General features: G+C 41.2%; 1 protein-coding gene across 3 annotated transcripts in view; it reads right to left on the minus strand.

Moving 5' to 3' along the window:
• The window catches only part of vps13b (vacuolar protein sorting 13 homolog B), a 322,674-nt gene that overhangs the window by 190,515 nt on the left and 115,562 nt on the right, over positions 1 to 16,597 (minus strand). For all 3 annotated transcript variants that reach the window (XM_087177216.1, XM_087177217.1, XM_023418652.2), the window contains exon 20: positions 252 to 361. In XM_087177216.1, coding sequence (XP_087033342.1) covers positions 252 to 361 — 110 coding nt within the window. The remainder of the gene's footprint in view (positions 1 to 251; positions 362 to 16,597) is intronic.

The following is a 16,597-nucleotide window of genomic DNA, read 5'->3' on the forward strand; positions in this document are numbered from 1 at the left end:
ACAATAAAAGTTTCCCAACAAGCGTTGGGAAGTCAGAACAAAATATCAAATGCTCGCAATCTGGACACAGTGGCAAGGATGCTAGCAGCACTGCCTCTGATGGCAGGGAGAGCGCTAGCAGCTCTGCAGCTTCAGAAAAAGCCAACAGCCCGCCAACCCCCAAAAAATGTCATTGTCGACAGGCGCACAGAGGGCCAGGATAAAAAGAAGCTGATAAATTTTGTCTGAGAAAATGAGAGAGGATCATGTACCTGTTGCTGTATCCTGCTGCTCCCTCTGTGAGGTTGATATAGCAACCATGTGCAGAAGACTGGATCCATGTTGACAGCTATGCCCTGGACACTGACCAGCAGGACTGCACCTGGACAACACAAACACACATAGAGAAAAAGAAACAAATCAGAGATTTAAGCCATGATAAATGTGCAGTTTTTCCAAAAAATGAAAAACAAATATTAGGAATGGATATATTGTACAGCTGTCTTGCCTTTACAAAATCAAAAAACAAACAGCCCAATTGTTTGTTCAACACAACTAATTCAATAGGATCCAGGTCAAGAGATGCACAGAATTACTGACCGAGGTGGAAACTACGTGAACTCGAATGGACAAAAATGTTCCGATGCTCCTGCTGCAATTATTTCTCTAAAGTAGGAATGACATCTATATGGATCACTGAAATCAATGTAAGGTAATAACCAATGAGCAAAAGTGATTTAGGGCAAATCTGGTCAGATTGAGTGTCAGGTTCTTCCACTCCTGCACAGTTTACACTGTGTCCTAATGACCTGCTCGTGGGTATCAAGCCTGCTTGTTGGAGAGCAGCAAGGAGCAGTTTGTTTCAACTGCTCTGTTCAAAGTGGTATCACACTAAGCCAAGAATAACATTTTCTTTTGATAAATTTCTATGAAACTCAAGACCTTCTCTGGGTTTTGGTTTACTCTTAAATAATAATCTTTACCAACAATAAGAGGGCCCTGAGGTAATGCATTAGGATCCTATCAATAATGATTCCCATGCCGGCAGGATTAGTGTAGGGTCTTTGGCGTGCCGTGGAATGTCCCAGCATGACGATAGGAGGATGTTTCAGCTCTAGAAGGACTTTCAGCAGTTTAATGGAGATTTGGACAAGAACCCAGTCTTCTGTTTCAGGCCCTGAGGCAAAGCCGAGTGTGTGTGTAAGTGTGAATGTGTAAATGTCTGTGTGCATTTCACCTCCGACAAAGCCCGATTGCTCGTTGCTTTGCCTAACATTTAAGTGTCTCTCAAGCATGGACAAAGCACAATTATAAATTTTACCTCGAAGCACACTTACAGAGACACGCACATATTTTTGTTACACCACCTCTCTAGCTTGGCAGGAATTACTCGCTCCTCCATTATTCCCTGTGAACAATGCATATAAAACGGCTCCAATTTGCTCCACTTTTACAATGTTAGGTGATTTGTGGCCTGTGAGCTTATGCGTTTGCTGTAAATGTGTATGAGCAGTGAGAAATGAGTCTGTGTCAGTACTGTAAACTTGTGTATACATGTATCAGTACTGGTGTCTGATCATTATTCACTAGGTGCACTTGAATGCTCAGCCGTAGTTAATTACTGGTACAGAAAACTTTCTCTGGGGACACTTTCTCATTGGATCAGGTCAAACTGGCTCAAAGTTCTTCCTGTATTGCTTCATCTATCTTTCTACTTTCTTTACTTTCCGTCATTCCCATTCTCTTGTCTCTTCACTTTTTTCTCTATCCATCTACCCCTACAAACCTCCTTGTCTCCCTAACAACAGCCTTGTACTTATTCTACATCCACCTCTCTCCCTTTCCTCCTGACGAGGAATCATAACCTCAGCCTTGTGGCTTGAACTCTTATACCACAATGTGGCTGCTTAATAGGCTTTGGCTGTGGCTGTAGTGCTGGGGCCTGACTTCAAGTGGTTTCATCGAAGCCCAGAACAGCATGAGCAGTATAGGACCCAAAAGTCTGGGAATGAGCTGAGTAGTGAAGATGTAGTGAAGATGTATTCAATAAACTGACCCTAAATTGTGGTCCATGGGATGCACTGAGCACACAAAAAAAACACATTCTGCAGAAATGAGTCATAGTGCAATAAATCATGTAACTTAGTAGATGGATTGTTTATTAAACAATTATTACAGAGATAAATGAGCAAATAAAGATATATAAAATGCTTAATTGCAGATAACTCTCTCAACCAGAGCAGCTAAGCTGTGTTTTTTTTGCACAGAATTAATATGTTATAAAGCCAATACAGCTTTAAGGCACGCTACTGTATAAAGCCACCAGCTTTTTCATTGTAAACTTTAGGTGAACAGTTAAAAAGAAAATAGCATATGATCACTTCGGGAACAAAAATAAATCATTACACCAAATTTGATTTTAAGATGTTTTATGAAAAGTTCAACTTTTTAAAGGGCATGACATCAACTGCATTTTTCTACATAAGGAGACCAAATCCACAAAAGACGAAGGGAGCATAGTTTGACTCTAGGCAGTATCAAAGCTAGTATGGAAATCCCAAAAAGAATGAACAAAAATCTATTACAATAAAATGGTCTTAAAGTAAGCTGGTTCTTAAATAAGTAAGTAAGCTTAAGTCACTGGCAGAATACCAGCAGCTGTCATCTTATTGTGGCCGTGTTTTGTGTCTGTCTGGCTTCTGCCAATGACAGCCATGACCATGTTGATACATCACAACTCCACTCAGAAAGCTCTCTGTCTGGGATTAACAGAGCAAACAACCTTTCTTCCCTCTCTCTCTGCCAGTTTGACAGTGACACAGAAACAAAATATGTGTTGACCTGGCTTTTGAGGCTTTGAAGACCAAGGCTTTACCATCCACACTGTGTGTTCTTGTTTCATCATTGTGTTGACATAACTGCCAAGAGTGACACCTCCTTTGAAGCATGCAGCACCATGAAACGGCCTGGCATGCTTAGAGGGCGACCTCAGCAGCAGGTTAACTGTTGTTTTTCTCTGCTCTAACAGGATGGCATATGGGTAATTACAGAAAGCGATGACAATGATAACAAAGGTGTTTTTCTTACTTCCTAAATGATTCCTCAAGAAAACATCAGAAAACTGCTCAGTGGCCTAGACTCTGAAAATATACACAACCGCAGAATGTACGTGCAGGCATTTGTGAAGACACACTTACCTTGACTCACCCAGAGTGGACCTATTAATGCCAAAGGTGTTATTGTTTCTTCAGTGGAGACCAGTAGAGTTAAAAGGAGGCATGGGGCTGCTGGTGTTGTTTTATGGCTGTCTGACATCTGTCCTCAGGCTACAGTAGAGCATTAGACTAGACTGAGAGAAGGCATCTAACCTTTAAACCCAGTGTCTTCCTTTCTGGGTCAACAGCCCCAATAATCTATCTGCCATACATCTTTCTGTCTTCATATTGTCTTTTTTTTATCAGGTTACATGGTTTATACATTGAAATTTTTGAATGCAAAATCTGCTTTTGTTCAGTCACTGCAAGCATGAAATTCAATAAACTGGGAGTGGTTAGGTCAGTGCAAGTTCAAAATCAAGTCCCACAGTGGAGACCAAAGCCCTGATTGGGGTTACAGAGGGCACAACCTCTCAACAACAGGGCCATGACCCCACCATCAGAGTAACAAGACAGGCAAAGAGAGGTGGGAGGTGCTCACCATTCACCCCCCAGATACACAGAGGGGGGAGGATTCATGTCCTAGCCAGCTAATCGCCCCCGCAGAATCACTTCATTGTTGGACGTGAGGCAGTGCTGGGACCCTGCGTCCAGCTTCTCCAACAGAAAATAAATAAATATAGCCCAGCCCGCATCAGCCAGATGACTTCTGACAGGTTTGGTTAATTTCGAAGCCAAGTAGCAAAACAAAACATTACGCCAGCGTGCGGGGCCTACGCTGCCTTTAATTGCTTTTCCGATGAGCTCATGACTCAAAGGTGTCCTGGAGTGAGCCATGCAGCCCGACAGGTGTTCTACTGGTGCGTGTGTTGGTGTGAGTGTCTGCAAATCTGTGTGTGTGTGTGTGTGTGTGTTGGATCTGATGACACCACTGAAAAGGGGACTCAGCTGTGTGTGGGTGGTTGCAAGGAACAGTGAGTGCAGTATATGTTGTGTGTGCGTGTATGATCGGAGTATTTACGTGCTCCTTTATGCACGTTTCTTTTTGTATCCATTTGTGTAGTTGTGTATGACAGTGAACAGACACCGATTCACAAAGCTAATAAACCTCCTTGCTCTCAAACACACACCACTCTCTGACACATATTCAGTGTACTACTGTTCCCCTGCCTTGCTGTAACCCTGCGGCCTGGGGGCAATGCAGCAACACAGGAGCCCAGAGGCTCAGGAAGGACACAAGCAGGTTTGACTGGAAACAGACCCTGGCCTACGGAAAGCCTGCTCTCACTCTGCGCCCATACAACTCTCTGCATTGAAAGTCAGTGTATATGTGTGCCTGTGCATGTGTGTGTGCTTTTAGGATTAATATAAGTGTATATGCGTGTGTGCGTGCGTGCGTGCGTGTGTGTGTGCGTGTGTGTGTCTTTCAACATGGCCCAACAGCAGTAGCCTGCAGCTGACAGTCTAGACCCACCTCATAAAGGTTGATTATGGCTGTGAGTACAGTAACAGTAAAAGGCAGGAGGAAAGCTGGAGAGTGATTCAGCCAGTTAGGGAGTCAGTAAAATGCAAATAGATAAAGATGGAGTGACAGTAGCAGAGAAACAGCAAAAAAATACAGTCGGAGACAGAATCACAGGCAGTACATTCAGAAAGAGAGGAAGAAAAACAGAGTACTTAAACAGGACATATAAAATCATGGATGATGAGAAAGTATTTTTTAAGTTATTTTCCTAATCTACATGATAAGGGAGTAGGCCTCAGAATTTGGCCATGGATCTGTATGATTTATGGGATGACTACAGTAAGTCTCCGTACATGCAAAGTGCTATGAACCGGATATATCACATACACCAACAGTCTGGATAAGCGGGGTTACCACACATGTCTAAATAAAATGCATGTCTAAAAGGTCCAATCAATAAAGCGTTTCCATCCGCAGAACTACAGCTCACTGGATTTTTAGTTTTTCACACCAATCTGAGTAAAAACTCTAGAGACTCTTGTGTGTGAAAACCCTGACTGAGGTCACTTTTTCTTCCCATTCTGATGTTTGATGTGAACATTAACTGAAGCTCCTCACCTGTATCTGCATGATTTCATGCATTGCACTGATTGGCTAATTGCATGAATAAGCAGGTGTACAGATCCTTGAATGTACATATATGTACTGTACAAACACCAATATACAGTCCAGACTGTGTGCATGTCAGAATGTGTACATGGATGGTTGTGTATGTAGTGAGCACAAGGCTGAATGTCATTCACAGAGAGATCTATCCCCATTCCCATCAGGGCTGAGGCTCCTTCTTTCCCATCTGCTGGGTTTGTTGACTCATGGTTGTTAGCTCTGGACTTGACACATTTCCCAGGCTAATGTTCAAATCCAGACAACAACACTGACCATGCTGCAGTTCTGTTGTCTGTACAGCTTTGGGTGGTGCTTGACTCAACAGTAGCAACACTTTCCCTGTGTAGGCCTACTGTATGTATGGGTGGGCATGTCACTATGCTAATGTGCACATGTTGTATTTGAAGATATATGTTTGATTAGGGTGATTTCATAAGTACCAAGATATACTTAAGGCTGAGCCAAACAAAGGTCAGTTTTTGACATAATTTAAACAAGTGACTTTGAAGCGCAATGAAGGCCAACACTTTTTTATCTCTAATGTGATGCCGTCTTTATACATTTGGAACAAATCCGACAATAATACCTTAAATTGCATAAAACAGACCACAAACTAAATATTTGACCATGGGAAAATGGACTTCTGCACATCCCTAGTATGTACTCTAAATCAGTAGTGAGGCCAGATGAGGGGTTTCAAGCAGCAGAACAGCAGCTCTGTTGAGCTCCAGATGTTGATAAGAGGCTCTATAGCCATACATATTCCCCTTCTGGTTGATTCCTAGACTTCATAAATCCACATCAACTCTCCCGGTGTTGAAAAGACGACCAGATACTGCACAATAGCTGCATGTGCCCCTGCTGAAACCCAAGCAGCCCCCGATTTGGAGTATTCCAGCTGTTATCTCTCTCCCTATCCTCTTTCTCCCTACACTACTTCTCTGATATGCCCACAGAAATACACACTCTTTCTGTCTCGCTCGCTTCAAATCACACGAAGGAAAATGCTTAAAGTCACGACCAAATGTGACCTGGCCCTTGTCAGCAAGATAGCTAGCCTTCTTAATGAGACGAAACAGACCTGGTCCTGATTGCATTAATGTATCATTACCGTATCAATCATGGACCTACAGTGTACTGTGTGAACTTTAAATGAGCCCCAGTGTAATGTAAGGGGAACAGGAGAGACACTTCTGAGCTCATTAAAATAAACAGACTTCTGCTTCTGCTGCTGCTTTCCCACAGACAGTTTCAGTTTTGCATAGTTACCTTGAAAACTCCTTATCACTGCTATCATTCAGCTGACTCATGGGCTTTCTCTACAGTTCAAGCTGAGTTCTTTCAGTTTGTCATGAGGAGAGAGGGAGTCAAGCAATTTAATGTCTGTCATTAGCTGGGGTTCCTTCCAAGTAAAGTTGTATGAATTACATTGTAACAAATAGAAAGGTTTATTGCAAATGGCAAAATTAAGTTTACTTGATATTTTAATAATGTTTCTTATACTCTTGAGGCTAAATGTCCATGAAGAAGTTATGCAATTAAGAGCAGAAGAAATACTTTGTCAAATAAATAATGGTGCAGATCTGTCTTCATCCAAATAATAACATCTTGAAGAGGACTAGCCCTCCTACTTCGTTTTTACATTTTAAATTTACATTTATTGTGTCTGAGAGATTCAGTTCATTTCATCTAATTGGCATAAGGTTTAAATTTTGTTGTTTTTGTCCATCTGTGGTGTTCACAGTCAAAAATGATCGATCCTATGAAATGAATGGGTAAGACTGACTAAACTGTACAGACTTCCATCCCCAGACCCCCATAAAAGGGCACACACACACAGACACACACACATACATACATACACAGACTGACCTCACCAGCCTTTCTGCATTTCTTGGGAGCCCCCCATGGGAACCACACCTTCCAGACAAAATATTATATCTAAAGGTTATGGGCATACTGTCATTCTTGCATTATTTCAATCATATAGAGTAACTCTCTTGCAGCGCTTTCCTTGGGCATTGCCTACATCTCATTCTGTGGCACCACAATGACCAGGCTCTTGGTCGGATCTTTGATCATGGCAGAGACAGAATGAAACTGACAATGAAGATAAATTACAAGAGGAGGTGTCAGAAGTGGAATATCATCCAAACCATGAGACAACTGACGAGGAACAATCAAGTAATGAGGAGGAGGGCCCTGCTGTGTCTTTAACCTTCCAGTCAAAGAATGGGAATTTTTATCATGGTTTTCATCACCATCTGAGAGGAGAGGCAGACAGTCAAATGAGAAATGCTTCAGGATGACCCCAAAGTCGACAAGGTACACCATATCCTGGATTGATGACATCAAATCCTACTTTGAAGTGTTCCAGACTGAGCCAAATCAAACCATAGTCCTTCATATGACGAACTTGAGATGAGATGCGTGTTCAAAAACTCAGACGTAGTGGGTCGGTTGATTCTGTCTGGCGTGTAGAGATACAGAAATGAATCCAACTCCAGTTTATGGCCTGCGTAGTTTGGTCGGGAATTTTTTCCTGCCACCATGTAATTTGCAGACATTTCACATGTTGTGAAGATTTTGACACAAGAGATACCTGACTTGGCCGTTGTCAAGACAACAAGCTAGCTGCGAGCTGAGAGGTTTGGAACAAGTGAGTGGAGAGTCATCTATAATTCCAGTCCAGACGTTACGGTGAATGAATGTCTGGTCCCTTCATAGGTCGCTTCGCCTGGAACATGCAGCCGTATACTAGCAAACTTGCTGGTGGAGCTCCAGAAAAGAACCAGGCCAAGAGTGTAGTCCTGGACATGACAGCAGGCCCGCAGAGGCACATCACCACATGTGATAATTTCTTTACTTCATATGCCCTTGGCCAAGTGCTGCTACGGAAAAACTGATCATGGTAATATTTCACCAGACGTAATGTTTCACATGTTACTATGTCAGACATGAAATATCACTTGTGTGTATGATGGCACATACTTGTGCAGGAGAATGACTGCATGATGGCCCTTGGTGTTGTTTTTCGTCATCCTTGATGTGCCAACCTATAATGCTTTTATAATTAATGCTTTATAGCGTTGACGGAGGTGAATCAAGCCTGAATCAGAAGAGGACATTCAAGAGGAGGCTTTTTCGAGAGGAGCAAAAAGAAGCCATGGTGTTGCCCCTTTTTCAAAGGCCGAGACTTTCCACAAAAACAAGTGTCTGTCAGATTGATGAGAGACAAACAAGGGCAAGAATCAAGCTCAACAACCATCAACCTTCAGACTAAAGAGACAAAAGGAAGAGGTGCATCTCGAGATGTAGAAATGAGAATCATTATGCCATATAGTTACAAGGCCATATATTGTCAAAAATACACGAGCACACACATACATAATGTAACCACCACATAATGTTTGTTTGTTGACAGATTATGAACCCTGATGCATTTTTTTACATTTTAAGGACACTTTTATTGATGTTGTGCAATGTTCAAAGCTTAATCTTGTAATAGTTAAGTTTTCCGAAATGAGTTATGGCCCTGTGTCCTTTCTAGCTTAATAAAATTATAATGGTCTATATGGTGCTAATGGTCCATAAATACCATTTTGTACCATTGTTTAAAAATTGGAGGGGTTTCAAAATAAATGTCTTGTCTGCACTTTGACACTAAGTGGTCTATGATAAATAGCACAATATGTTTCATATATACATAAATACTTATTTTACTCAAAAAGGAGTTGTATACGTTCAGCTCAATGAGGGCTGTAAAACTGCTTAAGTTCCAAAGAGAAGAACAAAACTTATAAATCTAATTATTAGAAATTAAGTTAATAAGAACATTTAACACAACATCAGGTGGTAATCAAGTGTTGTGTACTTTAGTTTATTTGATTGTATTAAACCTTCAAATATTTCACTCTTTGAAAGCAGGAAGCTTCCATTCTTCTTTATTTTTTTTATTATTTATTTTTCTCCGGGTCACTTTGCAAACTCCAGCTGTATTTGATGTGGATTCCCAAAACAGATCCAGTATAATTGCAAGAACAGTTCAACAGTGGCTTTGGAGGTTCTAAAATGTTTGTAAAATCAATCAATGCATTATGACCCATACAAATGATACATATTGGTTATTACTTCTGCACGAGGGGTGTGCTGTTGTTACATGACAATTAAATGGGGTTATACTATGTGATGGTTTTGTTTTCATCATTAGACAATGTTAACTGTGACTGTAATTTGTTGGTAGACAAAAAATTTGACACCAAAAATAAAAGAATAAAAGTAGGTGGGACTAATTCAGTCATCTCTTTTTGGTATGTTATTTCTGTTGTTTTATTTGTGTCAGAAACCTATATGCTGTATATTGTTGAGTCCAGCTGATTGAAATACATTTAATTCACTGTGGCTTCCTTTTTCTCTTCTACTCCCTGTCTTCATCTAGAGACTGGTCGGCTGACCTTCTCCAGCCATCCTCTTTAACTTTCTTCTCAGCCCTCAGCTTTCAAATCAGGGACAAGGTCGCATCTTCAAATACCATCAAGCCTTGTCCACCTCTCTGCAGAGTGTCTGTCCCCTCACTCTTTCAGCTCTGCCTTTTATCAGTTCAGGAGACTTGTACAGATCAAAGTCCTCTGCCTGAAATTTGGGATCACTCAAGAAGCTGGGAATGCTGCGCTGAAGAATCTGATGTTTGCGTGGCAATATACATTGGAAGCTCTGCTTTGGTCTGCCCTTCTATGTACTATATCTATCTGTCTATCAGTCCAGCTGTCACCCAGTCACCTAGTCTCCATAAAGTAATGTGCCTGTTTGGTCTATGAGTGAAGCCAAGTTCATTTTAAATACTCTTTCAATTCTGGCAACAGTTTAGGTGATAAGCACTCGCTGATAAAGCATTATTGCACTGCGCTCCTCAGAGATCAATAAAGAACATGGCCAGGATTTAAATGCATTTTTCCATGGATGTTCGGTTTCTGCTCGTTAGCTTCCGAGTTCTTATATTTATTCCAAAGAAAACAATGTTGCTGCTGCCAGAAATGGGGAGAACAAACATCATTTTCTGTACACCAGAGGATTTTTTCTTGGTAACCTCCACAACACCAAGAGCTGAGAATAGAGAACAGCTCTTGTAAAAACCTTCAGGATCCATTGAGGGAATTAGTATCTTCTTATAACAAGTGAAAGCCTATTAAAATAAAATCAGTTAAGGTAAATGATTATGGTTTTAAGAAACAGATGTTTTCACAGAGGGAACATTTCAGCATCTTTTCCAGTGGATCAGTGTTTCACACTGCTAGTGCAGTTGGTCACTATGGAAGTATTATTCTCCATAGGTGCCTAGCTATTAGTATGTCTTTGTATTATACCGCTTCTGGTCAGATGGTAAGATGATCAACTGTAATATATCACTTATCCCAAATTTTTGGGTCCTCATCTGAATTCATTATCTAAATCTAGGTCATATACTTCCATCTACTTTTGGACTATTTATACAGAATTGTCTGAGTAAGTATTATGTGCATGTTTAAGAGAAAATAAGTCTGTGTCATGTCATGGCTCTCTATTAACCACAGTTACAATCAATGTGTCAGCCTCCCACATTCCCACGAATGTGATTTTGTACTTTTATATGAAATACCTAATATCTCTTAACCCAAACCCTTTCTGTCTCTCCCTCTCTCTTTCTCAGTTCCAGTCTCTGTGGGTCCCTCTCAATTCCCAGTCCCACTGTGCACCTCATCCTCTTGTTGCTGGCCACAGTAGATTGAAGATTACTCCTCTTAAAGACATAGCCTTAAGTGGTTGCACATTTGAACCATTTAGCAATTTGGTCTAATGGTTTCAGGATGAGCTATTTTAGCTGCAATGCGGGGACGAAAGGATGGAGGGATGAAGGGCTGTACAGTATGATGAAACACTAGCTCTGATTGGCTGGATTTCCTTATCCAGGAAGGGGGTCACTCTGGTGTCAATGCTAGGGATGAGCTCAAACAAAGATAGGATGATTACAAGTGAACAATAAGAAGTTTGCAGATGGAGAAAAACATTCCAAGATATGTTAGCAGATTTTCATGCCTGTTTTAGATTCATAAAGGTCTCATGTTACAGTAAGGTCATGGGGTAGGGCTACGGGGTTGTGTGTGTGTGTGTGTGTGTGTGTGTGTGTGTGTGTGTGTGTGTGTGTGTGTGTGTGTGTGTGTGTGTATCTTAAAGCCTTAGAGGAAGAGCTCCTTTGTAACCTTAGCCTGTTATTAGTTTCTGTTGAATGAAGCCTCACTGACAGCAAAGAAAAGGCCAAGTGTGTGTCTTGTTGTTGGAGGATGTCACTCCTATCTGCACACACACTGATGATAAGGAAGAAATGTTTATACCTGTCAGAGCTGTATTTAATACAGTCAGACATCACACATACAGACAGACATGTACTTGTGCATTCACACACAAATAAAGAATGTTTGGGCCACCTGCAACACAGGGCATCCAAACTACTATCAGCTGCCCTACATTAACAAATCACTGCACAAAAGCAGTGATGACTCAGTTACTCTAAACACACTTGAAATGCTCCCTGGGCTGGCTTATTGCAGTTGAACAGGACAGATAGGGAGGAGAGGGAGAGGAAGATGGCGGAAAGATAGGGATGAAGACAAGGGAGGGGAAGGGACAAGTAAAGGAAATGATGGGAGGAAAGAGGTGAGTTAAGGGAAAAGAGAGAGGGAATTAAGGCAAGAGAGATATATGGGGAATACAGGGAGAATAGAAGAGAGAGAGGGAGGAAGGACAAGTCTTTGAAGGTAAAAAAACAGCAGCTGCTGCCAGAGAGGCTGCACTTATCCTTCAACCTCTAATCTGAGAGTTATCATCAGGACACAGTCTTCATCTAGAGGGACAAAGACCCTCTCTTGCTCCAATTATTTCTCTCTTGCTGTCCAGTTCCTAAAAATCAAACCCAACGTGTTTGAAAGCACACACACAATCATGAAAATTATTATATGAAGATATAAACATACTATGCTGATACAGACAGTAAACACATACTGCTGTCATGCAGAACAAGAGCAGTTCAACACTAAACTTATTCTGTAGACTGTTGTTCATCTCGCAACACCTTGGCACCATTCCTCATACATGAAATGTTGAGACGCCACAGACAGAGAGCTGCAAAGGCCAGCTTGCCAACAATCCATCTCCTTTCCTTTTAGATGTCTGTCGGCTAATGAAAAAAGTGAAGATGACATACTTGGCCATGGTGACGGGACAAATCCCAAGGTGATCCAAAAAAGCCCAATATGAATGCCTCAATGGAAATCTTAAACTTGATGAAAATGTTTCTGTCTAGACTCATTTAATTCACAAAGAAAGGAGAGTTTTTTCCCCACCTTGAGAATGAGTGGCCAACACCATTTAAAAAAGACAAGATGGTGGAAAAGCTATTCTGACCATGTAATGCAGAGTATTGCTTATCATAATCAGCATTTAATATTCCACTCCAACTCCACCTTCAACAGGACTTAAATTATGGGAGATTCATTGTTCATTACAGGGACTTGGCAAAATCTACCGTTCCAACAGTGGCAGCAACAGCTAGGACTTAGAAAAGGTGATCTAAGATGGGTACTCCACTATTATTAGAAGCTTTATAAACCTGGTGGCTGAACTTTTAATTAAGCACCAGTAGAGGCTGGTAGAAGCTAATCTCTGGCTATTAGTGCCGGGAACTCGTCCTTTCATCTGCAGGTCTTGTATATGTTGAGAGGGGAAGAGAGAGGTGCTAAGACTGCCTGTGTTTACTGCCTGTTTATCTAAGTAGGCATGTGGGGGGCTGGAGGGCCATGGCAGGTCAAACCACACACAGCGAGAGGAGTCCAGGACCCCTGGAGGACCACTCAAAGTGATGAGATTTTACAACTACAGCTTGGCCTATGACTACTGTTGCTGCTGCACACACACACACACACACACACACACACACACACACACACACACACACACACACACACACTTGTAGAAACAGGCTGGCACACACACAAAACCCTGATTCAGAGTGATGAGAGTTTGTTACTACTGTGTTGAGACTAAGTGCCCCAGGGGTAGGAAGGCAAGTTAAGGGTTCCTGTGGAACTTAGGGCCCCCAAGGCAAACATGGCTTTGAGATGGCCAAGCCTGTATACACAAGGTTGTAACTTTAAATCTGCTGTATTTACATTACACATAGGAACTGAAATATACACATAATTTCCAGCTAATAACACATTAACGGTGTAGGTCTAACAACTTCGTATATATTACTACATATGTATTATTATATATACACACCACTATATATATTACAGGCATGAGAGAATATTCCTTCATAGCAGATGGTCAGACTGCTACCGCCTATGTGATCTTGAGAGGACTTCAGAGGACTGCCCACCAAGAGAGAGAGAAAGTAGGGGATACTGGGGATACTGGGAAAGCCGTGAGCAACCAGCAAATCAAAGGCAAGCAGTCTGGTTTGTTTTCTCATGGCACAGGGCCTGAGTGAAAAAAACAGCTAAATAAAATAAACCTTTAATTTGAGTGAAATTGGAGGCAACAAGCGCTGCTGTAGAAAAGACTGTGAAGTGTGATTTCTTGCGGTTTGGGTTAATCCTGATTGAGGAGCCCCTGAGTTGAAATGTCAGCAATATGAGACTAAAACAAAAATAATTACACCCAGGGTTAATGAACACAACTGCCTGAGGCACAGGGAACTACACAGGAAAGGGGGGGGGGAGGGAGACAGAGAGAGAGAGAGAGAGAGAGAGAGAGAGAGAGAGAGAGAGAGAGAGAGAGAGAACTCTAAAGAATAAGTTGAAGAGGTAATTTGCCCTCATTTTTCAAACAGAAAGGGTCAAAATCATAGACCCATATTTGTCTTCATGCAAGCTGCTAAACCACTAAGGTAAAATAATAAATTGTAAGTGAGCAGGCTGGCACTCTGATACAGGGCCATCCATCTGGGCTTTTGCTATGCCCTGAGTATTATTTCCCCTCAAGGTTAATGACTTCTATGGCTAAAGGATGAAACAGATGGCAATGCCTTAGCTCCTTTTTAACTACTGCCATGCCCTTCAAGTTTATACCATCTCTTTCCAACCTGCTTTCATCTTTGCTGTTATGTCTACACACACTATCTCAGCTGTGTAGGGAGCAGCCCATTACAATAAGACTGTTCACTGGTGCTAGGAGGCACCTGCACCTTGTAATGTGTATGTGTCTATGTGTACACACTGTGTATGTGTCAGTGTAATAGGAAAAGCTTGTAGTTTGGCAGGTAGAAGTGTCTGTACATCTGAACAGTATGGAACCTACAGAAAATTAAAATATTAGTAGGAAATTATTATTTCTAAAAGAAAAATTCTGATCATTGAATAATATATCCTCAATTTCCCGGTGAACTACATTGTTTTTATTTTCAGATAACATGAAATCTGGCCTACACACTTAAGTTGTTTTTAAAAAAAAAAAAAGCTTTTTAAAGCTTATTCTATTTCTTAAGTGAGCTTCTTTTGCTTACAAACAGTTTATTTTCTTATGAATTGTTTGTTATTTCTGCTGCAGCTATATCATACAGTATATACAGTATAATCATTGAAGCTTGTTAGGAGATGTGTGGTAAAGTGTAGTTAAAAAACACTAACTATGTGTCAGTAATGGCAGAGTGTTTTGGAGTCTAAATGCAGTACAAGATGGTTCAGCTCCATATATGAGGGTGTTGAGACTATTTAGGAGTATGTAGAGTGTGGTCTGAAAAGCCTAAGACCACTTTCCTATTCAAGTAAGTGGGGAAAGTGGTCTCAGCCCCCACCCTGTGTCTCTCATATTAATTCATGTCAATTTGAAATCTAATTTTTAGACAAAAATGGAGTTGAAGTAACAGTTATGAAGTACTTTAATTTTCTGCACGAGACCAGTGTATATCCAGTCACAGATACACCCTGTGTGTGTGTGTGTGTGTGTGTGTGTGTGTGTGTGTGTGTGTGTGTGTGTGTGTGCGCGTGTGCGCTTCAGGACACTTCTCCTCAGTATGTCTCTCCCTCTGTGCTCTTAAAGCTGCCTGCCCGTGTACAGCTGCTGAATGGGGGATGCGTCCAGGCATAGAGTCCCACAGAAACAACAACAACCCACATCAAAGGAGTTATATTGGCGGAACATGATTATCAACCTTTATCCTATGAGTCTGAGTCCTCCCTCCGCCCCAGCATCACTCACTGCTATAGGGAGGGAAGGGAGAAGAGAGGATGATTTTCTAAATACAAGCTGACCACAAACTGATCCCTTACTCATGTCTTCCTTTTGTTTTTCTTTCTTTTTTTTTTTTTTTTTTTACTATTCCCCTGTTTTTTCTTCAAGCTACAAACTGTAAATGCTCAAGCAAACACAGACACTGATAGAGACAGCCATTACAATCATTACATTCCATTCATTCACTATGCATCAGGTCTTCCAAGTCACATCACAGTTTTTAACTTTCAAACCCATTACTCACACAGTGCAGTGTAAGCCCTATACATCTATCAACTATTGAATAAGTGTCAAATACAGTGTCATAATGTCACAATGTCACAGAGTGGTCACAAATCCAGGGTGTATTCTACCTCTCACACAGAACAATTATATTCATTGATGATCTTTATACCAGAAGTTATTTTTCTGTCAGTGTAGATGTTCTACTGTGATTATGTCATTTAGGAATCTCTTTTTGGTGCATCGTTTTTTTTTCTAAATAAGTTACAATGTTTCAAATTAAAAGTATAATATTACATTAGACAATCTTTACAATCCTGTTCAGCATCCATTGGCAACTTAACTACATAAGCCTCTCTGGAAACCAGGGGAAACGATGATCTGAGTGTTGAAATGGTCTTACTCTCACTGTAAGTAAATGGGCCGATATGATCTCGGTGGTGATATGCTTTTGGTAATCCAGGCCATGGGCTGGGCGCAACCAGTCACCTCTTTCAGCTCCAGAGGAGCTGACTAATAAAGACTAGACAACAGGCTAAAATGAACTGATCTCTCATTCCAAGCCCAAGGGATGATCAACAACGGTCCTCTGAGCATTACCTAACTTTAAAGGATTGTGTTAAGCTCATGTTTTGGTTGCTGTGAGGTCAGGACCCTGAGACAATGTTGGATCAGAGGGGAGATAGTGTTGCAAAATAGTGAGCTTTGCCGCAGCAAAGTATCCAAGACATGAACCTGACCCGCATGAAGTCATGTACCTGGCTTAAGATTCATGGCAAGAACAACGAGGAACATACACTGACACACACTTTACAATCATAATCTGTGCAAGCATTACAAAATA

This window comes from Seriola lalandi, unplaced genomic scaffold (genome assembly GCF_002814215.2).
Source record: "Seriola lalandi dorsalis isolate HSWRI2012SDOR001 ecotype SW California unplaced genomic scaffold, Sedor1 jcf7180002054583, whole genome shotgun sequence".
NCBI classification, from domain to species: domain Eukaryota; kingdom Metazoa; phylum Chordata; class Actinopteri; order Carangiformes; family Carangidae; genus Seriola; species Seriola lalandi.